Source organism: Triturus cristatus, chromosome 9, assembly GCF_964204655.1.
Source record: "Triturus cristatus chromosome 9, aTriCri1.1, whole genome shotgun sequence".
Classification (NCBI taxonomy): Eukaryota; Metazoa; Chordata; class Amphibia; order Caudata; family Salamandridae; genus Triturus; species Triturus cristatus.
The window spans coordinates 372,091,424-372,115,429 of NC_140592.1; the positions used below are offsets into that span (position 1 = coordinate 372,091,424).

General features: G+C 46.1%; 1 protein-coding gene across 1 annotated transcript in view; it reads right to left on the reverse strand.

Annotated features, from left to right (window-relative positions):
• The window catches only part of LOC146797971 (cytochrome P450 2C20-like), a 483,019-nt gene that overhangs the window by 230,631 nt on the left and 228,382 nt on the right, over nt 1-24,006 (reverse strand). Inside the window, exons 4-5 of the mRNA XM_085625190.1 lie at nt 15,726-15,875; nt 13,428-13,588 (exon numbers count right to left, since the gene is read on the reverse strand). Of these exons, the coding sequence (XP_085481316.1) occupies nt 13,428-13,588; nt 15,726-15,875 (311 nt within the window). The remainder of the gene's footprint in view (nt 1-13,427; nt 13,589-15,725; nt 15,876-24,006) is intronic.

Genomic DNA, 24,006 nt, shown 5'->3' on the forward strand with positions numbered 1-24,006 from the left:
AGTGGAGCAGAGTTATTCCTGATGTTTCAAATCTTGTTTGAGATACCATTTCTCTAGGGAATATTTGCCTTGATGACTGTGTTGAGGCGGGGAAATTAAATATGCTTTCATGGAAATTGCTAGCCTTGTGAAAAAGAGGCCGTCATGTCCAATTCTTCATTCTAGTGGGAGGCTGGTTTTATACAAAGTGTACTAAAGCCCTAGTTTATTAAAGGTGGCACTGAATAGACGCCTTAGCGCTAGCAATGAACTTGCAGTCTGTAGATGAGCTTATTTGTTAGCATTGGCCTGTAGTAGAGATGAACTAAAAACTGAGGCATAGACTGCACAAATCACTGCTAGCAAACGGAAGGACAGCAGGACATTCAGGCAGATAATTAAGAGTCCCTATCTCAAAGAACAGTGTGTTTCATCGATTGAGGATGCGATTCCATCAGAAACCTGGGAGACCCATTTTGCTTGTGAAATCTCTTGCATTTAATATATCTTAAAAGGGGCTCTTATCACTTCCTGTTACCGGAGTACTGTGTTCATCTGCTTTTGTGAGGAACTACTTTCTCTGGCTGCATGCATTGAAACCATGTAGCAGCCGTCGTTGCATGTTGTTAAAGCAAAGCATTTTCCAACGACCATTGCATGCATTTAAAGAGTGATTACTATAACGACGATAACACGCATTTAAAGCTTCTGTTGCTTGCGTACTGTTAGCGCAACATCGCCATACATTAATTTACAGCCCTTCTCACTCTTTACAAGACACTCACTGTCGAGGCGCTGTTTGCTTTCACAAAACACAACAACATCTCTTCACAGAGCAGCGACAGTCACATTGCAACAATTTTAAGAAGACTTTGGGCCTGATTATGAGTCCACTCGCGGTGGCGCAGCAGTGGCAGTCCACTGTCCGCCATATTAAGACTTCTATTGTTGTTGCGGCGGTGGACCGTCGGCTGCGCCAGGGAGCAGTCATTTCCTGGCGGTGGCACAGGAGCGCCACAAAGCAATATGCTGAGCGGGGACTGGCGCAGTCCCACTCAGCATATTACGAGTTCCTGGAACGCCAGCCTTTTCATGGCACAGCCCCACCATGAAAAGGCTGGAGGTCCAGGAACAAAGGGGGCTCTACAGGGCTTCCTATGCCCACCTGCCATGGGGATACATTCAAGGGGGCACAACGTATGCCCCCCTGTCTGTGCCCCTTCAAAGTTCCAGCAGAGCATGGACGTAGACGTCCATGCTGTGCTAGAACGTTTTTGCTGTTCTCATTGCAGTGCCTGTGTTCCAGGCACCGAAATGCGAATAGCAAAGGAACGCCTGCCATATTACGAGTTACACATTTGTAACTTGTAATACGGTCGGCAGTGCTTGCGCAGCGGAGGCGGCATTGCTCCATTGCCGCTGCACCAAAGTCGTAATCAGGCCCTTTGTTTTCTTTTTGAAGGGGAAACCAAAACAATAATTTGGGCAAAAATTACTTCAATATCATGTTATCCTCTCAGCACAAAATGGTCAATGTTTTTAAGAGCTGTATTAATTATTTTGTTTTGGGGCTCACTGACTAATTTTAAGTAATTTAACGGTAATTCTTTATCGTATTTAGAAATAAATTTGGGGGGAAGCGTGGTTTATTGCAGCATTTTGTAGGCTTTCTCCGACGACGAAAGCACGCATTTAAAGCGTGCTTACACACAGTTTATCATTGGCTTTCTTGCACAACTGTTCGATGAGCTGAGTACCGGGCAGGCCTCCACCCAAGCTCACTTTTGGAGTAGTCTCTGTAAAACCTTTGGTGAGTATCTGGGGCCTAGAGGGGAGGTCCAGTACTGTCCCAAATGTCACTCCCAGCCAAGTTGTTGCGATTTCCGGCTAATGCAATTAACATTCTGTTCAGACTGGAAATGTATTTATTAAAAAATAGGCTGTGAAACACAAGATATCTGAAGAAGGGGACCCCACGGTGTCGGCCAAGGAGGCAAGCTCCCCAAGACAAGCTGAGGCACGCAATAATCCCCCAACACAATGATCTTGAGTCTATGCATTTTCGATGTAACAACAAGCAGGCGCAGGGATGACCTCATGATCTGAAAGCAGACAACCTTCGACAGTATCAAAAATAGTACACAGTGTCTACAAACACAGCATCATTTCCAAAACCGGCTGCCAGGAACACTTCATCTCCTGGCTCGGAACGGGAACATTTCCAATTTAACAGAGTTAAATTGTGCAAGAAAGCACTTTTAGTACAGGCTACATAAGTCAAGTGTTATACAGGGAAATGTCACATTTATTTTACAAAGCACAGTTGCAAACATACAGAATGTGATGTGGAGAATCACATAAGCATAGGACTTGTGAATGGCCAAGAACCAACGAGCTGGTTGTGATTTTGTCAGTAAGCATGCAGCAGTGCAAACCTCAATGCTCATCAATGTATGGGAGTCTCCTGGACCCCTCTCTGTTCCCAAACCTTGAAAGACACTGCATGAAAGGGGTGAAGCCTTCTCTTATCGGGAAGGCGGAGCAGATCTCCTTACAAATCCAGGGCCAGTCTAGAGACACATGGCATGAAGAGGTGATTATGTGTTTGCCACTGTTTTTAGCTGACGGCGTTTTGCAAGATTAGTAAATTTCCCCATGTGTGAGTTTTTGCGTAGTTTCCCAGTTTACCTTCACCTTTTTCGATGTTTCTGTATGTAGTGAGATAACTTTCAATTTCTAATCAAATGCAGATGTTTTTATCGTGTTTGGGGCTTTTCAATGCACAATGGTGCACAAGAGAAGAACGCCAAGGACTTAATTCACAAAGCTATGTCCACATGTAAGTCTATCTTATACATGCAGATAGCCTATTTTATAAGTCCCAAACCACTTTTGACACTAAATTACAGTACACAAAGATTTTTGTGTGAGTAAATCTAATCCTGCACACTACACTAGACAAGGTAAATCCACAGCAGACATGCTCCGAAACATTGGAAACATCACTCACTCCCACCCTGGAAATAGGCAGAATTTATTCCTGCCAAAGAAAGTAAATACATCTATTTCATGAAGGGAATGAGCAGGTAACACTCCCAAAATTAGTGGGGTGCGGGGAAAAGTGTGCATTCTCATGGTGAAAGATCTTCGAAAGCACACAAGTAGGAAAGCTTTGTGTGAAGAACTCATGGGAACCTGTTATTTTCACATTTTTCAGAGGCACTCTTAGAAAGATTTGTGAAATTCTAAAATTTGGAAATCTGGTCTCAAGTAAGGTCGTAAAGCTGCAGATGCAACAATTATGTTTAACAAAGCTTACAAACTTCCACTAGAGAGATCTTCTGCAAAACCATTCTGTTAACGTAAAAAAATTATATTTTGCAGAATAAATTACAGCAAACGTTGAAAAGTTCTTGCAAACGTAGCAAAGTGAAAAACTTCGCAACCTTTGTGAAGTATAAAACATTTGTGATAGATCTTTCACAAAAACGCAAAAAACTTCTGCAACTTCACCCTCCCTAGTACTGAGTGCAAAGATGGAATCACTTTCAGTGACTGCTCTTTTAAAGGACAAAAAATTATCTTCAACTGGGCCTTCAAGAGAATGCATCCTTCTTACCTTTTGAACTCCATATTCTACCTTTACAAAACATCCCTACAACTGGCATCCACAGAACAGAAGTGTATAAACCAGCCTGCTGCAGCTTCCAGAAAAACACAAATCATTAATGTACACATCCTTGTTTCTCATTTATTCACTCTTTACCACTGCTCCAATCATTCTCTCATCGCCACAAATACACATTATGTGGCTTCATTTGTCTTGGTCAAGCACTTTTATTCTTTTTTCCTCTGTGCCTCTTAATTTGTATATTGCACCAAATTAGTTTGCATTTTGTTTGATTATAGGAGCATAAGAACAAGAAAGGTTTCAATAAGATTATTTGACGATTCAACAGAACATATTGATGAATATCAAAATAGACCGTATTATGACACTGAGGGGCATAAACAACAAGTATGTGGGAGGACACAAAAAAGCGAAATGATCTTATATCATTTACAAAATTAAAAGCACCCTTCATGTCTACAGTTAGACCTGCCATTTTCAAAGTCAGTTTTAGAAATAGGTTACATTTGCCCTAAAAAGCTATAGGTTTCACGTCAAAGGGTACTTTGAGTGCCTTTGAAAAATGACGAAATGCAACCATTTTCAGATCAAGGCAAATCACTGAATATGAATCTATCACCAAGCAAGTGAATATTTCATGGCTTCCCAGAAATATTTTCCCCATAAGTTTCCAAAAGGTAAATCATGAGATTTCTGCTACAATAGGGATGTTTAATTCACAGGCATCATTTAAGCACCAAGTTAAAACAAGCAATTGCAATGCAATAGGTCTCGCCTTACTGATAGTTTGAAGTATTGGTGTTGCAAATAATAATGCAACGCCAATAGCTCATACTTTCAGTAATGTGAGACCTAGTGCATTGCATATGATTGCATAGTGAGCCAGGAACCAGCATTGTATGCCTCAGTGCAGTACCGCAAGCTGCTCCTAGAGCTCCCTAGTGAGTAAGGCACTAGCACTGCTTGTCTAGGTGCAGTACCGCAAGCTGTTCCTATGGGGTCCCTAATGAGCAAGGCACCAGCACTGCTTGTCTAGGTGCAGCACCGCAAGGTGCTCCTAAAGGTCCCTAGTGAGCATCATAAACTTTGAAGATATGGTAAATCCAATGTACCCATAATGCATTGCATGCAAGACAGTATCACGAGTACATTCAAATAGCTATGTCCATTTATACAATTAGTAGCTTTGAAATGTGACAAAAGAATTATAATAATTCCGGATTAGGTTAGGTTGTACTCTATGTGGAGCTGATGAAGGGAAATTTATAGAAGGTCTAATATAAATGTGAGATGTGGTAGGTGCAGTACCGCAAGCTGCTCCTAGAGGTCACTAGTGAGCAAGGCACCAGCACTGCCAGTACCGCAAGCTGCTCCTAGAGGTAGTAGTAAGCAAGGCACCAGCACTGCCAGTACCGCAAGCTGCTCCTAGAGGACCCTAGTGAACATCACAAACCTTAGGTGACATATGGTACTCCCATAATGCATTGCATGCAAGACAGTACCACGAGTACATTCAGATAGCTATGTCTATATACACAATTAATAGCTTTGAAATGTGCCAAAACAATTATTATACTAATTCCTAATAGGTTGTACTCTATTGTCGCGATGTCACCAGCACCAAGTTTGAATTGCCACTAACCTCGGGAGATCACCAGCGGGAACGATGAAGCGTAGAAATATCCCCCCTCTACCCTGAGGCGCAACCCCACGCAGAGTGAAGGAGACACGGCTATGTGAAAAAGCTCCCCGGGGAAAAGGGAGGTGGAGAAAACAAGAAAGTGCTGCTAGCCAACCAGGCGTCTCCTAGTCCTGCTTCTGTTTTCAGGGTTCAGCACAGATGCAGAGGGAGCCCCCCGGGCATAAACTACATGAAGGAAACAAACAAGAAGTGTTTAGGTAAGCGCTGCCCCAGACCAGACCAATCACATTACACAAACGTTTTGTCATGTCAGCCAAAACTCCACCCAGCCACTCACATGATTATGTAGCAGCAAACACTGGATAACGAAGAGCAGAGTAAGTCTACCCGCTTTGGGTAGCAGGTCTTCAGCAAGGTTTTTTCCTTCAAGGAAATAATGTCACGCAGTGATCTAGCACTGAGTTAAAACCGGAAAGGCATCCTTGCCAAACGAAACCCCCAGTGCTGTTGCATCAAAGCAGTGGTGTTTCAAGGAAACGTGCAAACAAATGAAATGCAAATCAAGAAGGTCGAAGGGAAACAAACGGAGTACCTGGAGGAACGCTCCTGCGCACCTCTCTCACCAACATGAAGGTTCCCTGCTTGATTGATTGTCTGCCCGGCGCTTGGAATCCTCGTTGTCCGGAGAGGGTGTCTCGCCGCGCTGCGCCTTCGCTGTTAAAGTTGTTCACGGGGCAGAAAAGCACGATGGTAGGTTGAGAGTCACGCTGTTCGAAAGCTCTCCACAAATGGGAAGCGGACCGTCGTAGTCCATTGGAAAGCAACGGACAAGTACCAATCCCTCGGGGAATGCCATCCGCGTTTATCACCAGGAAGGCTGTAAACAGGAAGGATTGTCAAGCCCTGATCCCTAGGAAGGGAGGGGCTTTATAGTAACAAATCTGGCGGCGAAGCCGGATTCGACTTCCGGTTCGGCCGCCATAGGCATGCTGGAATGTGTAGTGCCTTGTGCTCAGGTACTCCCCAGCGAACCCTTACGCGCCACGCATTCCGCAAACCATACTGTTTCTTGGGGGCAAAAAGGAGGCATCGCTTGTTACGCGTCGCACCCTTGTGTTGATGCGCGCTAATCGCGACAGAACCCCCTCTCGAGGACCGCCGTCTCGGCGGTTGTCCTGGTTTCCCGGTATGCCTAGCATGAAAGCGTTCAACCAGAATAGGGCAGTGCAGGTTGTTGGAGGGTTCCTAGGTACGGTCTTCTTCCCCATAACCCTCCCAGTCTGTCAGATACTGTACTCGCCCTCTCACCATACGGGAGTCTAGTATTTCCCTCACTTCATTTTCTTCCTGCCCGTCTATCTCGATGGGAACAGGCCTCGTTGGGAGTCTCATGGATGTGGGACATGGTTTAAGCAATGAGACGTGAAACACAGGGTGTACGTGCCATGCCTGGGGTAAGGACAGTCTCAGTGCAATGGGGTTAATGATTTCTACAACATTGTAAGGTCCTATGTATTTGGGTGATAGCTTACCCACCCCTTTCAGATGTAGGTTTCTTGTAGCCAGCCATACCCTGTCTCCCACTTGATACACAGGTTCTGGTGCTCTCTTTTTGTCAGCGAAGTGTTTTTGTGCGTTTTGGGTGGTTAATAACTGTCGCTTGGCTTCGCTCAGTGCCGCCCTAAGATGGGCTTGATGCTCCTGTATGGTGGGATGGTTGGAAACAACAGGCCATTCAAACGGAAGCATGTTGGGATGGAGTCCGTAAAGAAAGAAGAAGGGCGAACATCCCAGCGTGGCATGTTCCGCGTTGTTGTAAGCGAATTCCGCCATCCAGGTCAGAGGGTACCAATCTGTGGTGTTTTGTAGGGTAAAACACCGTAGGTATTGTTCTAAAGTTTGGTTGAGCCTCTCCGTTTTACCATCCGTTTTAGGATGGTAGCTGGTGGACAAACGGCCTCTACGTTCATGGTTTTGCAGAGCGCCCTCAGAAACGAGAGGTGAACTGAGTGCCGCGGTCTGTGATAAGAACCCTGGGTATTCCATGTGCTCGGACTACGTGCTGGAGGAACGTGACTGCCAGTTCGGAAGACGTAGGAAGCCTTTTCATGGGAACGAAGTGCCCCATTTTAGTCAGATGATCGACGATTACCAGACTGGTGGTAAAACCTTCACAGGGGGGCATCTCAACAATAAAATCCATAGATACCGTGTGCCAAGGGAGAGGAGGAATGGGTGTTGGTCGCAATAGTCCTATAGGTTTGGAATGACTGGTTTTACCTTGAGCACAAACGGCGCAGTTCCTTAGGTATTCCCTGGTGTCCTTGCGCAGTTTGGGCCACCAAAAGGATCTTTCAATAGTGCCTCTGGTCTTATATTCTCCTAGATGGCCTCCGAGTGTAGAGTCGTGAGCCCAAGTCAATACTTGTGTCTGTAGAGGCGCCTTGGGAATATACAAGGCGTGGTTATGATATGCTAGATCCTCTCTGGTGCTCCTGTGTTCGGGGTCTTCTTGTATCCAGAGTTGGACGTCCACATTTGCTAAGGACACCTTGACATCCTCAAGGAATTCTTGGGATATGAGCAGTGCGAGGATCTTGTCAGGGAAGGAAGTGCTTGGTAGTATAGAAGGTGGTTCCGTTGGTTCCTCCACCTGGTATTCTGCGGGTTTGTCCTTTCTAGATAGTGTGTCGGCCTTACCGTTCTGGAGTCCGGGTTTGAATTTGATGATAAAATCATAGTCAGAAAAAAAAAGAGACCAACGTAGCTGTCGTGGAGTTAAAGCCTTAGCGGTCTTCAGGAATAGAAGATTCCGATGGTCCGTATAGATCTCGACGGTGTGGTGAGCTCCTAGGAGGTAATTCCTCCATTCTTCGCAGGCTCGTTTGATTGCCAACAGCTCTTTGTCAGAAATGGAATAGTTCACCTCGCAGGGGGCGAGCTTCTTGGAATAGAATGCAACAGGGTGTAGCTGTCGCGTGGTAGGATGCCGTTGTGACAACACCCCTCCCAGGGCGTATTGTGATGCGTCCGTTTCCAGGACAAAAGGCAAATGTGAATCCGGATGACGCAAGATGGGAGCTTGTGTGAACCAATATGGGAGCTTGTGTGAACCGTTTCTTCAGTTCCTCAAATGCTTGGTCTGCTTCGTCGTTCCAAAGGAATGGGGTATTGTTCCGTAACAGACGGGTTATGGGGTGTATCACCTTGGAAAAGTCCTTGGTGAAATGCCGGTAATAGTTGGCGAATCCCAGGAAGCTTTGCACTGATTTCACATGGTGTGGTGCCTTCCAGTGAGTTATCGCCGTGACCTTTCCCATATCCATCTGGAAGCCTTGAGCATTAATGACGTATCCTAGGAAAGCGACTTCCTTAATGTGAAAAAGGCATTTCTCCAGTTTGGCGTATAGCGAGTGTCTTTGAAGACGTTCCAGCACGGTTCTCACGTGGGTGATATGGTCTTGGAGGTTTGCTGAATAGACAAAGATATCGTCAATATATACGATATATATAGAATCCAATTGCCCCCGCAGTACCTCGTCCATAAAGAACTGGAACGCTGCTGGTGCGTTGCATAGCCCGAAGAGCATCACCTGGTACTCGTAAAGTCCGAACTTAGTTCTGAAGGCCGTCTTCCACTCGTCCCCCGTCTTTACTCGTACCAGGTGATAAGCACCACGTAGGTCCAGCTTGGTGAAGATCTGTGCGCCCTTCAACTGATCCAACAGCACGGGTATCAGAGGCAACGGCTATCTGTTTTTAATAGTAACTTTGTTGATGGCTCTATAGTCTATACACATTCTTAACTCGTCGCAATCTTTCTTAGAGATGAAGAAGAGAGGGGACGAGGCAGGGGACGTTGAATGTCTTATGAATCCAGACGCTAAGTTTTCTTCCAGGTAGTTTTTGAGGTATCGTGTTTCGGGTTCGGTAAGGGCGTAAACCCTGCTACAAGGGATATCTGCAACTGGCAGTAAATCAATGCGGCAGTCATAGGGTCGATGGGGTGGCAACCGGGCCGCCTTTTGTTTGTCAAAGACAGGCTGGAAGTCCCGGTACTCCTCCGGTAGCAGGGTAGAACAACAATATCCAGGTGTTTCATCTCCTATAGCCAGGAACCCAGCTTGGGTGTCGATGGTTGGCTCCTGGAGCATGGATTGCTTGGTACAATGTTCCCTGCAGAATGCTGAAGACAAGGAAACAGTACGGTTTGCCCACCGTATAACAGGGTCATGCAGTGTTAGCCAAGGCTTCCCCAAGATGAGGCGAAAGTGAGGGGCATCAAAGAGGTCGAAGTGTATAGTCTCATAGTGGTCCCCATTGAAGTTCATCACAAGTGGAACGGTGCGGTAACGGACGGGTCCCGAAGTCAGTGTCTTCCCGTCTACCGCTCTTATCACTGTAGGGGTTTTCTTTTTTACGTATGGAACCCTGATGTTCCAAGCGTATTGCTGGTCTATAAAGTTGCCTGTGGCGCCTGAATCCACTAAAGCAGGCACTCTTAGGGGTGTGTCAGCGTTTATCCAAAGCGTGACACAAACATTCAGGTGGGCCACGGACGGTTGTATGGTGTTTGCCAGGACAGAAGGGATCGTGACTGCTCCTGAACCCAAGACGGAGATCCCGTCCTGACTTGGGCTCTTTAGTTTTCCGCCTCTTGTTGGGTGACTGCTTGTGTCCTGGGAATGGTTCCCTTCTCCGGTACCCCTGCCCAGGCCCAACATTCTCTTTTAAAATGACCGCTTTTTCCACAGTACAGACACAGTTTTTGCTGTCGACTTTTTTCTCTTTCCTCAACGGTAAGGGGGCCTCAGATCCCTCCGATTTGCATGGGTTCGCACCCGTCTGCTGTCTTGGGATGTTCCTCCACGAATGGTTGGGGCCGAGGAAAGGCAAAACGTGGTTCTCCTCTGCTTTTGTCCCCCTTCCTTTCCTGCAACCGATGGTCCAGTTGAACAGTAAGCTCAATCAGCTCCTCACACGTCTGAGGTAGCTGTACTACTTGGGAAAGAACATCCTTCAGCTCACCCCGTAGGCCCTGATAGAAAAGGGTGGTGTGTTTCTCTTGGGGCCAATTAGTCTCCACCAGGAGGCGGTTGAAGGTAGTAATATACGTTAGTAAGTCCTGCGACCCTTGCCGCAGAGTAATCAATTCCCGGTCCAGCGATAACATATGGGTTTTTCTGGCAAAGAACTTCCTCATTTCCCCACAGAAGTCCTGAAAGTTGTGAAGTACAGGATTGTTGCGTTCCATCAGTGGAATGGTCCAGTTCGAGGCATTGTCCCCCATATAGGACATCATGAAGGATGTTTTGGATGCATCATCCTGAAATACGGCGGGTTTGCAAAGGAAATGTAGTCTGCTTTGGTTGAGGAAGGTTTAGAATTTTTTCGGATCGCCGTAGAAGCGTTCAGGGGGTGCTAGAGGTATCCCAGGGTGTAGTATAACATGTACAGTGGGGGTGGTACCTACAGAGGGAGGGGCGGCTACGGATGTGGAAAAGAAACCTGTGCCCTTTGACCCATCTCCCAGGGATGATGCTGGTGGGGGCAAAGTCCACTCCCTGATGTACGAGCCCTTCCCTGTGCCTGAGGGTTTACCGTTTCTTGAGAGACCCGCTACCTCCCTACGTAAGGTTTCCATTTCGTTCCTCAGCTCCTGGGTCTCTCGGCGTGAGGTCTGTACCTCCTGCTGGAGAGCAGTAATGCTCTCCAGCAGCGAGGACATGACCACTGCAGCGTCCATCGTTCAGGCTGGCAACAGTCGTGAGCTTGACAATCTGTTGCGATGTCAGCAGCACCAAGTTTGAATTGCCACTAACCTCGGGAGATCACCAGCGGGAACGATGAAGCGTAGAAATATCCCCCCTCTACCCTGAGGCGCAACCCCACGCAGAGTGAAGGAGACACTGCTATGTGAGAAAGCCCCCCGGGGAAAAGGGAAGTGGAGAAAACAAGAAAGTGCTGCTAGCCAACCAGGCGTCTCCTAGTCCTGCTTCTGTTTTCAGGGTTCAGCACAGATGCAGAGGGAGCCCCCCGGGCATAAACTACGTGAAGGAAACAAACAAGAAGTGTTTGGGTAAGCACTGCCCCAGACCAGACCAATCACACTACACAAACGTTTTGTCATGTCAGCCAAAACTCCACCCAGCCACTCACATGATTATGTAGCAACAAACACTGGATAACGAAGAGCAGAGTAAGTCTACTCGCTTTGGGTAGAAGGTCTTCAGCCAGGTTTTGTCCTTCAAGGAAATAATGTATCGCAGTGATCTAGCACTGAGTTAAAACCAGAAAGGAATCCTTGCCAAATGAAACCCCCAGTGCTGTTGCATCACAGCAGTGGTGTTTCAAGGAAACGTGCAAACAAATGAAATGCAAATCAAGAAGGTCGAAGGGAAACAAACGGAGTACCTGGAGGAACGCTCCTGCGCACCTCTCTCACCAACATGAAGGTTCCCTGCTTGATTGATTGTCTGCCCGGCGCTTGGAATCCTCCTTGTCCGGAGAGGGTGTCTCGCCGCGCTGCGCCTTCGCTGTTAAAGTTGTTCACGGGGCAGAACAGGGCGATGGTAGGTTGAGAGTCACGCTGTTCGAAAGCTCTCCGCAAATGGGAAGTGGACCGTCGTAGTCCATCGGAAAGCAACGGACAAGTACTAATCCCTCGGGGAATGCCATCCGCGTTTATCACCAGGAAGGCTGTAAACAGGAAGGATTGTCAAGCCCTGATCCCTTGGAAGGGAGGGGCTTTATAGTAACAAATCTGGCGGCGAAGCCGGATTCGACTTCCGGTTCGGCCGCCATAGGCATGCTGGAATGTGTAGTGCATTGTGCTCACGTACTCCCCAGCGACCCCTTACGCGCCACGCATTCCGCAAACCATACTGTTTCTTGGGGGCAAAAAGGAGGCATCGCTTGTTACGCGCCGCACCCTTGCGTTGATGTGCGCTAATCGCGACATCTATGTGGAGCTGATGAAGGGACATTTATAGGTCTAATATAAATGTGCGATGTGTAGGTGCAGTACCGCAAGCTGCACCCAGAGGTCCCTAGTGAGCATCATAAACTTTGATGAAATGGTAATTCCACCCTACCCATAATGCACTGCATGCAAGACAGTACCACAGTACATTCAATATATACAATTAGTAGCTTTGAAATGTGACAAAATAATTATTATATTAATTCTGGATTAGGTTGTACTCTATGTGGAGCTGATGAAGGGAAATTTATAGAAGGTCTAACATAGATGTGCAGGTGCACTACCGCAAGCTGCGCCTAGAGATCCCTAGTGAGCATCAAACTTTTGGTCACATATGGTACTCCCCTAATACATTGCATGCAAGACAGTACCACAAGTACATTCAAATAGCTATGTCCATGTATACAATTATTAGCTTTGAAATGTGACAATTTTATTAATTCCGGATTAGGTTGTACTCTGTGGAGCTGATGAAGGAAAATTTATAGAAGGTCTGATATAAATGTGAGATGAGTGGGTGAAGTACCGCAAGCTGTGCCAAAGGTCCCTAGTGAGCATGATAAACTTTGAAGATATGGTAAATCCACTCTACCTATAATGCACTGCATGCAAGACAGTACCACAGTACATTCAATATATACAATTAGTAGCTTTGAAATGTGACAAAATAATTATTATATTAATTCCGGATTTGGTTGTACTCTATGTGGAGCTGATGAAGGGAAATTTATAGAAGGTCTAATATAAATGTGAGATGTGCTAGCGAGTAAAGTAACCACTGCCAACCTTGTTTAGGACCAAGTGAGTGTCCTGTCTGAAGGCCTTTATGAAAATAGTGCCTTGAGGCTGTAATTAAAACCTAGGGCGTAACAACATATGTAATAGGGGATGTCCTCATGGGAGGTTACAAAAACAGACAGGGAGGTACTAAGGAAGGACTACAAAGCCTAATGACCAATAAAAAACCACCATTTACAAAGGACAGGGACAGGAACCAGATAAAAAGATGGGCGGGAAGCAGGTGGAGCTTTATACAAATATCCTGAATACAGCATGTCTCGAAGACACAGCGCAAGCACTGCCTAGGCGAGACCTAAAAAGAAAATAATGCCATTGAAAATGTGTGTTTCCCAAGTGCTCATGTGATCAATAATGTACTCTTCCACCCCACGCAGTGCAGTCTTTTTCCATACCTGACCAATAGAAGAGCGGAGGAATATGATATACTGTTCGACTATGTGCAGGATCTGCAGGAAATCACGGTCCTTATAGTCAAATCGTTCCCCAAACACAACCAAGCAGATTACATTAGCCACTGCACTCTGGAGGTGAACCATCGGGTCGAAGGCTTTTCCTGTTAGGGCAACAAAGTCGCAATAAGAAAATAAATGGGGCGCCGCTTCTAAAGCAAATCAACCACCCTGGAAATATATGGAAAGAAATAAGTGCAAAATTCATGTCTGTGCTAAGACCTTCTACACTAGCGGCCTCTTTTAGAGCTTGGCAGATAGGGAACTGTATCGGTGTACCCTGTCCACCAAACTAACTGGCCGGCAACTATATTTAGAGTCGGGTAGGCCATCATGACTCTGATGGTGGTGCCACCACTGCCGGAGGAAACCCTACAATGATGGTGCAATGGCGTTGATGGTATCACTGAAAGTACATCTCACTGTCTGCGTTACTTAGAGTGGACGTATGATGCAGTTTCTTCTGTTCGAACCACCAGTGAATGTCTAGCCGTTCCAAACAGAAAAAAAATAAAAATTACCTCCACACCCTGGGAGAAAACTCTTCAAGAGTGAGAGTCATTAGAATTTTGTTTTTAAAAACAAAGTCCTACTTTGGGAGTTTGTTTGTGAACAACAAAAATGTATGCTGAGCCTCCAGCAGTGACAGCGTCTCCTCTGAAAGCATAGAGATCTCCACTTGCCTGGCAGAGAACTATAAATATTGTGGGCGGCAGTGTGGCCAGGGTGGCAGAGATGATGACCTCTCCACCCTGGCCGATTGCGTGCCATCTGCCAAACTCTAAATCAGGCAGTAAATCTGAATTTAGAAAGATTTTTGTAAGTTTATGTATGATTATGTCTGGTCTTCCCATTCTACGAGTTGGACGCCTGAATTGTGGTGTATCTCACTCTTTTTTTCAGAGTCAGTGTACTGAACCATTCCTTCTGCCACTACCATCAATCTACATTCTTCAGCACTGTTTCTAGCCCCTTGGACTTGGATGCCCACAAACAGATTTAACTATAGTTTTACATTTTTTCGGCTCTTCCCTCTCCTTTGACAAAAGTTTTGTATTAATATTGCCTGTTATTTGTAGTATTTTGTACTTCCCCCAACATAGACAGAGATATTCTAGAAAATTCTACCATTCTTTTCTTTATATCCTCATTTTCCACTTCTACACCTCAATCCAATATATTTTGTCACTTTTATTATGGTTCTTTTGGCATCATCTCCGAATCTGAAACCAATCGCCTCTATACAACAACTCATAAACTGAGCTATCAAAAGTAATTTCTGTGATGTCTCAGCTAGCTTAATGTGGTCATGACTTGCCGCATGAAAATATCACAGGGCATCATTTAATCTAGTGTCCATCCTGGTTTCTGGGAGACCGTCAATACATCACAGGGTCCGCTAAAGCAATTCTCCTGGTTCTTGGGGAAACCTGCTGCCATGGCAATAAACCCATTATAAGAGGTTGCTTTGCCACTTTAGGGCACATCACCTGGTGCAGAACTTCACCTGGAGCAATAATTCTGGGTGAAAAAACACCACCGGCAATTCCAAGATTTTCCAGGCCCATTAAGTTTGGACCATGGGATACTGTGTCTATTTTTACTGCTGCTTTTCCAAATATTTCCACTTGCACACAGCAGGTGAAAAATGTCTGTGGATCTCTTGCTGCAATCAGAAAAAAAACATGAGTAAAAAGACATGGTATCTTTGGAACCTGTAGTTATTCCTATTCCGGCAAGAAAACTTGTGATTCCTGGAATTTGGAGCAGGGATACCAGCCAGACTCAGAAATTTCAGACCCTTGGTGTCCTGCCCAAAATTCTGGCTATATATATAGTAATGAGGCCCTTTATCCTTTTTTTGCCAGGTGTACTATTGTCACCTCACTCTACTGGGACCATTTGTTACAGTACTGTTCTCACTCTTCAACCTCCAGGTCCTGTGTGGTTAAAATTCACATAGAGTATTGTCTGCATTGTTCTTTCTCAGAATGATCATCGATAAAGTTTGTATTGCCTATAGTGCTCTCCTCAGCTCAACCCAATTGTGAACTAATCCCTTCTACTGCTTTATGTAATATATTGACTATCGCACAAAACCTTCAAGAAGCAGATATTTGGGTGGGCATGTAGAATGCCCATTAGCATCAACTGTTGGTATTACTACTATACTTCCAAACTATTTTCAGAGCTTATTGTCCCTATTGTAGTTAATGAGTTTCTAAATCAGACGAAAGTTACCATCTGTGTCTTTTATGGCCTTGATAAGTTTGTGGGCCTCCACTTGGACCCTCTCCTCCATGGATCTCTTTCCCATTCCGAAATTTCGCAGTGTAGTGATAGTAAACCTGCGCAATCTCTGCCACTCTTCTCCATTGCTGCTAATGATGCCTGTAAGCAAAGGAGAAAAAAAAATAATGCTCAGAGTGAACTCTTTTTGAACCCCATCCCATTAGCTTCTTAAAAGGTAAAAATTTCAGTCACATCAGGAGATCAACAATGATGGTATCAACTTTGATTTATTGTTAAGACTACAGGCTAGTGTAGCCTTACTTAGAGTATCTCTTGTGGCTATGTTAGGCCATCTTATCACAAACTGCTACATGGGACTCGCAACCGCTGCCCCAGTCCTTTAAGACCTTGAAGTGTAAAATAGAGACTAAGGGGCTGATTATCAGTCTGGTGGTCCGAGGACTGCCAGACTTGTGGGCCGGTGGTCGCTTCTATGAGTTGGGTGGTGGGACCACCAAAGCCCCGACAGGGAACCGTCATTCGCTGGTGGTGTAGAGACATCAATATGCTTGATTTTCATGAAACCCCTGGCACAGAGGAAAAGCCTCTGAGTCCTGTGGATGCACACAGGGGGGGCACAACATGTTCCCACCCTGTGTGCAAGCATGCCAGTTCCTGCACAGCATGGACTTTTCAGTCCATGCCAGGCAAGAACTTTTTTGGATGTTACCATTGGCTTGCCTGTTTTTATAGGTACCACCGTGGTAATTCCCCAAAAAAGCCCGCCAGACATGAGTTACTCTCTTAATCTGGTGAGTGGCTTCACCACGAGTTTGGTGGTGCGGCAGCAAGGCGGACCCAGCGCCACGCCGCCAATGTGGGACTCTTCTATGTGCAGGGAAACATGCAGATTTGTTACAAAGGCAACTGTTATCAACCACGTTTGAAGAGGCTGGGCCAGGCCTGCAACTACCTACTTTATGTCCGTGAGGCAGTCACAATCTTGATACAAGATCTCTCATCAGAGAATACCCTGTCACAATGTTGGCAATAGCTGATATACTGATTTCTTCCTGTCTCTATAATCACCACCTTTTGCTCCCTCTTCAAAAAGAGAAAGGGGCCCATTCACAAAAACATTTGGAGTATGTAAACTAATGCTCTTTTACAAACTCTTACATGGCTTTGTGGATTGGCCTCAAAACATCTAAAATGAGAATAAAATGGTAATTTGCATACAGTTAGTACAAATAGAAAGAACTGTGCCTTCTTTGCTCGTTTGCTAATATGGAGTTGAACATTTCAGGGCCAATTCCCAAAGGCATGTGAGAGGATGTAAACGGGTACTCCTGTAGTAATTCTGTAGACTTGAAAGTAGCATAGGATTATTTTGCCCCAAAATAATTTTGGTGTTGTGTCTTAGTGCCTCTCTTGATATGTATTACATGAGTAGGGCATCTAGGCGTCATATCCGTGGACGCTATAGTGTCCACTCCCAGTTCTTTCTTCAGGCACTGGGTCCCCTCTTGATATTAGGGCAACCATAAATAGCATGAATTTGTCTGAGGTGCGGTCTCTACCACTCACAGTTTGCAAGATGTCATTGCTCAGCTTCTGATAGGTGTTTCCTCACACTTAGGAGTAGCTGTGAAGAACCGGCAGGTTTCTATTGTTGACTTGCAGGGGCGGCCTCGATGGTGGCGGTCCTAGCAGCAACAGGTGTAGTTCATAGCTTGGCAATTGCAGTCCTGAAGCGGTGCAGTCCTGATTAGACAGCAGGCTGGTGCAGCCTGTGGTGGGGGTCCTGCTCAATTTTTCAAATGAAGCCCACAAACAGGGCTGAGCCCTCCGGACTTAGGCAGGTGTAGACCCGACTGGCCATCAGGAAGTTAGCAGTTGCAGCCGCAAGTGGGGCATCAGCAACTAGGTAATGCAGCCTGAATGAGCCATTAGCAAGACCTCTGACCTCGTGGTCAGGGAACTCTGCTCTCCGTCCCAGCAGCTCCTCTGTTGCGCTGCTGCCACTTCCCCTACACCTCTCGAGCCAGCCTTCACTGTCTTTTTGTCTGTCCTTTCCATTCTTACTGTGTTTGTGTCTGTTGACTGTCTTTTGTCTGTCTTTTCTGTGGTCACTGTTATTGTGCCTGTTTTTCAGTTTTTTGTATTTTGTACCTTTTGTTGTGTCCTCCGTTTCACTGTGCCCGTTTTCGCTGACCTTTTCCCGCCACTGCTGCCTCTGCATCCCTCCCCCCTGCCCGGTCCCCTCTCCGGTCTCCCAGCTGCGTTTCCCTCCCCATTCCCTATTTAATGGCAGCCGCTGCTCAAGCGATTTAGCAAGACCTCTGACTTCCTGGTCAGGGAACTCTGCTCCCAGCCCCAGCAGCTCCGTCGTTGCGCCTCTGCCTCTGCCGCTGCCCCCTACACTTCTCTGTGCAGGTAGGTGTTCAAGGCCCTCCTCCCCCCGCAGGCTCCTGCCTGCGCCTCGTGCCTGGTTGTCCAGTGGGAGAGCCTTGCTCTTCTGCTGGTCCGCTCGACCAGCATTCTCTGTTTGACTGTCTTTTTGTCTGTCTTTTCTGTTTTTACTGTAAGTATGCCTGTTGACTGTCTTTTGTCTGTCTTTTCTGTTGTCACTGTTATTGTGCCTGGTTTTCATTTTGTTTGTATTTTGTGCCTTTTGTTGTGTCCTCCATTTCACTGTGCCCGTTTTAGCTGCCCTTTTCCTGCCGCTGCTGCCCCCTCAGCCCCTCCCCCCTGCCGGTTCCCGCTCCCGACACCTAGCTGCATTTCCCTCCCCATTCCCTATTTAATGGCAGCCGCTGTTCGAGAGATTGACTAAGACCTCTGACTTCCTGGTCAGGGAACTCTACTCTCCACCCCAGCAGCTCTGTCATTGCTCTGCTGCCACTACCCCCTACACCTCTCTGTCCAGCTAGGTGTTCAAGGCCCTCCTCCACCCGCAGGCTCCTGCCAGCGCCTCATCCATGGTGGTCCAGTAGGAGAGCCTTGCTCTTCTGCTGGTCCGCTCGGCCAGCCCTCTCTGTTAGACTGTCTTTTTGTCTGTCCTTTCTGTTTTTACTGTAATTGTGCCTGTTGATTGTCTTTTGTCTGTCTTTTGTTTTGTCACCGTTATTGTGCCTATTTTTCAGTTTTTTTTGTATTTTGTGCTTTTTGTTGTGTCCTCCATTTCACTGTGCCTGTTTTCGCTGCCCTTTTCCCGCCACAGCTGCCCCTGCGGCCCCGCCTCCCGACCGGTTCCTGCTCCCAGCTGCGTTTTCCTCCCCCGTTCCCTATTAAATGGTGGCTGCTGCACCAAAGGCACGCCAAAGGCAAGCCCGTCTGCGCCCATCCGTGACCTGACCCCAACCAGCGCCAGGGACCCTGGTTCTCCGACCACCCACCACTATGACTCAGCTGCTGTCCACACACTCATCCCTGGAAGGACCAACTGCCAGCTGTCTATGCCGAACACCACCCATGGACAGTTCTCCTATCGACAAACCTTCACCAACCACTGCACCCCCACAGCCGCCGCCCTCGCACACAAGAACTCACCACCTCCAGCATGAATGACTCCTCGTCCCCCACGGAACACCTCCATTTTCAGATCCAGACCAGCCCCAGAACAATCATACTTGACTCCCATACCTACAGACCTCCCGTACCTCGAACCACTTTCACCCCAACCATTCGTGGAAGTGGCGTAGACTGGAGTGGGCGCCCTCCCAGATTACCATAACATCGTCTATATACCGCTTCAAGAAACTGATTTTTGACAAGTAGGGGTTGTTTTCATTTTGTATGAATGTTTTTTCGAAATTGCTTACATAAAGTCCAGCTACGCTTGGAGCAAATGTGCTTCCCATGGATGTACCATGGCATTGTTGGTACATAGTTCCATTGTACTCAAAATAGTTCTCAGTAAGGGCGAGTTGGAAGCATTCTAGAATGAAGTGTCCAGGTGTTTGGTGAGACCAGTTTTGTTTAAACAGTAGCTCTTCAAGTGTTTCCATTGTTTTTTGTTGAGGCAAGCTAGTATATAAGCTCTCTACGTCAAAGCCGACTAGGAGCATGGTGTCATCCGAGAATGTTTGTATTTTTAATACAATGGAACTATGTACCAACAATGCCATGGTACATCCATGGGAAGCACATTCGCTCCGAGCGTAGCTGGACATTATGTATGCAATTTCGAGAAAACATTCATTCAAAATGAAAACAACCCCTACTTGTCAAAAATCTGTTTCTAGAAGCGGTATATAGACGACGTTATGGTAATCTGGGAGGGTGACCACTCCAGTCTACGCCACTTCCACCAATGGTTGAATGCACAAGATGAATGTCTGAAATTTACCTACACTGCTGATCAAAAACAATTGGACTTCTTAGATCTGACGGTCTATGTTGAAGACAACATCATTAGGACCAAAACTTTTTTCAAACCAACTGCAAAAAACAGCCTCTTTTCTTACAACAGTTTCCACCTGCGCCCTCTCAGAGAGAATTTACCTTACATCCAATTCCTGCATCTAAAGAGAAACTGCAGTGAACTAACGGAATACAAGACACAAGCCAAGGGCCTGTGATGTAAACTATCCAAAAGGGACTATCCAGCTAAAATAGTGGCAAAATGCCAAAAGAGGGCGAGGAACCAACCACGAGAGAGTTTACTCGATACCACACCAAGAACTCCTACGCAAAACACCCTGACATGAATGAATGAAATTGAATGAATGAATGAAATTAAATTTCTATGGCGCGTAGCTACCCTGAGGCCTCCTAGCGCTAATGGACCGGACAAACAAAAAAGACACGTCATGTTAATGCGTAATACTGAAAAGATGGGTTTTGAGAAGTTTATGGAAGGCCAGTATGTTTGGTTCACCTCGAAGAGTAGGGGGAAGAGAATTCCAGAGATTTGAAGCATTCAGGGAGAAAGAGCATCCACCCCATCTTGATCTGCGTACTTTTCTTGGGGTGGCAAAAAAAACGTAACTAGAACGAAGACTCCTGGGAGGTTGGTATGGGGTGACCAGGGACTGGATGATGGCTGGGCCTGATTTCCGGATGGCTCTATGAGCCAGGCACATGGCCTTGAATTGTATCCTAGCCCGAATTGGGAGCCAGTGAAGATTCCTCAATGCCGGTTTTGTTGATTGTCTCAGAGGAATCTGGAGAAGTTGGTGGGCCGCACAGTTCTGGATCACTTGTAATTTCTGGAGTGTGGACTGAGGGGCGCCCAGATACTGCGCATTCCCATAATCCAGGCGGGACAGTATGAGGGCTTGTACCATAATCCTTCTTACCTGGAAAGGGAGCAGGGGAAGGATCTTTCTTAGCATTCTCATTAGGCCAAAATATGTTGCAGATAGCTTAGTGGCTTGATGATTGAAACAGAGGGTGCTGTCAAGCCACATGCCCAGGCTCTTAATCTCTTGCTTTGGAACTGGGGTAGGGCCGAGACAGGTCGGCCATATGAGTGCCGAAGAAGGTGACGGGAGTTTGCCCAGAATCATGAGTTCGGTCTTGTCCCCATTTAGCTTGAGGTGAGAGAGTTCCATCACATGTGTCACAACGTACAGTATAGCAAGTAATGCAGTCAAAAAAATAATAAACAAAAACTGGCGCATTGTAACATCGGGTGCACTAAACTGGCCAAAGCCAAGGTTCGCGAACAACAGAACGAGGAATATAAAAGATATGCTAGTGCATACATGACCTCAAGCTCCTCAAATGAACAATATCACCAGCACGTTATGGAACATGCCACCAGTCACAGGTCACTACCCCTGCGGACAATGTTCAGTGTGTAAACTGACAGCCACTAAGAACATACAACTGACACCGTAACTAAATTGGACGATCAGACAACACACTAATTGTAACACAAAACATGCCATCTACATGATCACCTGTCCTTGCAACCTCAGGTACATAGGAATGACCTGCCTAAAAATAAAGCAGAGGATCGGTGAACATAGGAGTAATGTTAAGTGTAAACGTGAAACGACCAAAATGAGCACACACTGTATTGAACATGGACACTCTACCAATGACCTCAAGGGGGTTATCATAGAGACACTAACTGGAATAACCCAAAATACCGAAAAATATATTTTTGAGAAAGAGCAGAGATGTGCACACCGTCTTAAGACAGACATAACAGAAATGAATGATAATATTCCATGGCTCAGTATCAAATGATCCATCTTCCTAACATTGTGTCCCTGAAGGCTAACTGAATAGAAGCAGTGCTTAATTTGTGCCGGTGCTTTCCGGTGCTTAGCACCGGCACTTATTTACCAGGACCGGGGCTATTGATTTTTTTCTCCCCTGTCAGATGAATAGGCCCAGTAATTATTAAAAATAAATGTACTTACCTGTCTGTCCTCCTCCTTCGGTTTGGATGCATGTCTGCCTGGTATGTCTTCTGAGGAACGCCCACCCAGCTCCAGGCATGATGACTGCATTATGTAAGTGATGCCAGCTGCGCATGCTTGTGTGTCAAGGGGCATCATTCTCATTTGTTAAATTGTTACGTTTGAGGGCGGGCTGATGGGTGAGCTGGGCGAGGCGCTGAGGCAGGCTGGGTCCTGGAAAGTTCAGGCCTCACTCAGCCAGATAACAAACTTAATGCGTCGTCTGAATAATTAAATATAAACGTGAGTTGCTGCCAATGCCATGGTTTTAACATTTAACAGCGCACACGCATGACATGCACTGAACTGAAAATCCAGCTGAGTGGCGTCCCAGAAGAAATATCAGAAACGAACAACAGTGCCGGACTTGCATTTCAAAGTTTACCTGGTTCCGCTCGCTGCCAGCACTCGAATCCAGACATGAGCACTGACCTTCTAACGGCTCTCCACCCACTGTAGGTGCCCAGGCCTAATCCTAGTCGGATCCTTACAGTAAGTGTAAAGTGTTTATAATGGAGCGAATGGGACCTTTTTTCTTGATCTCTTCCTTTCAGTGAGACCGCCCACTCACATCCCACCCATCGGTGCTCGCTATGTTGCTCCCACTTAAAGGTCATCCATTCTTTTATGCACCCCTTCCTTCCTCAGTAATCTTTTTGTTGATTTATTAAATCCCTCCCGCATGCTCTTCCACTACTCCCTAGCCCCTTCTTTGACTTTGTTGCGCCTCATAATATTGCATTTACTGGCTCCAAGCCCGTTCCACTATGGCAGCCCGTACCGTGAAGTATATTTTCAGTTGTACTTTTTCCTGGAGGGAACAGCAGCTGCAATTTGCTGCCACGCTCCCCATTTTAAAAACGGCACACACACTGTATGTTTTTTTTATTTACTCCTCCGTGAGCAGCATCTGTCATTTTGGAAACAAATGGTTGCCACTGTGCCATGATGTATGGCATGTACATGTTTGGTGACATCTCCAGGTGCATAATTCACCACCCTGGGGTCAGCATAGTATAACGTGTGCATCATTGCTCTGATGGTCGTGCCAGTGGTTGTTTATTCCAGGGGGTGGAGGTAGGATGAGCCTTTTCGTCACATCTCGTGCTTATTTCAACATGTACACTGGTATCTTTTTATAGACAGAAGCTCCCAAAGACAGAATAGAATTGAAGAGGTTTTTAATCTAGGCCTATGGAATAAAATATTGGAGTGATTGGTTGGCAGATGTTTCATTCATATTTTAGGCCCTTCTGCCTCGCTTGCACTTCAGGCACTTGTAAGCCCCAATAACACTTTTGGATATACAAACCTTTAAACTACACCTACACTCATGCTCAGGCTCTCAACGGAAGGCTCCCAATCTAATTTCTTAGGAAAAAGTTTTTATCATTTACGTCTATGAAAAAACTATTTTCCAACCTTCAGCTAACATATAGTTAGAACAGTCTTCCTGCCATGCTTGTACATTTCCCCGAATGCGAGCTTTACCTTAGGACCAATACTGAATTTTAACCTCTTGTAGAATCTCCATGGCAGGCCTGGGACGTGCCATAGCTGTTGTATGTGTTTTGTGGCACTAACAGTTTTACATGCACTGTCATTACATCTAGATTTCAGCAGTGCCAGTTGAGGATATGGATGGTGCCAATAGAGTAAGTAAATTGAGTTAGTGGAGGATGTGGGTGGAGACAGGGAAGTGGGCGTGGCATCCTAAAAATATTTGAGCATCTGCACTTCATATTTTACAAATTAAGCACTGACTAGAAGTACTAATCTGCAGAATACTTTAGAACCGTGATCTCTACCTAGAGCACAATATAGACCAGCAAGATGGCAGATTTACTTTGTACATAGAGATAATCTCAGAATCC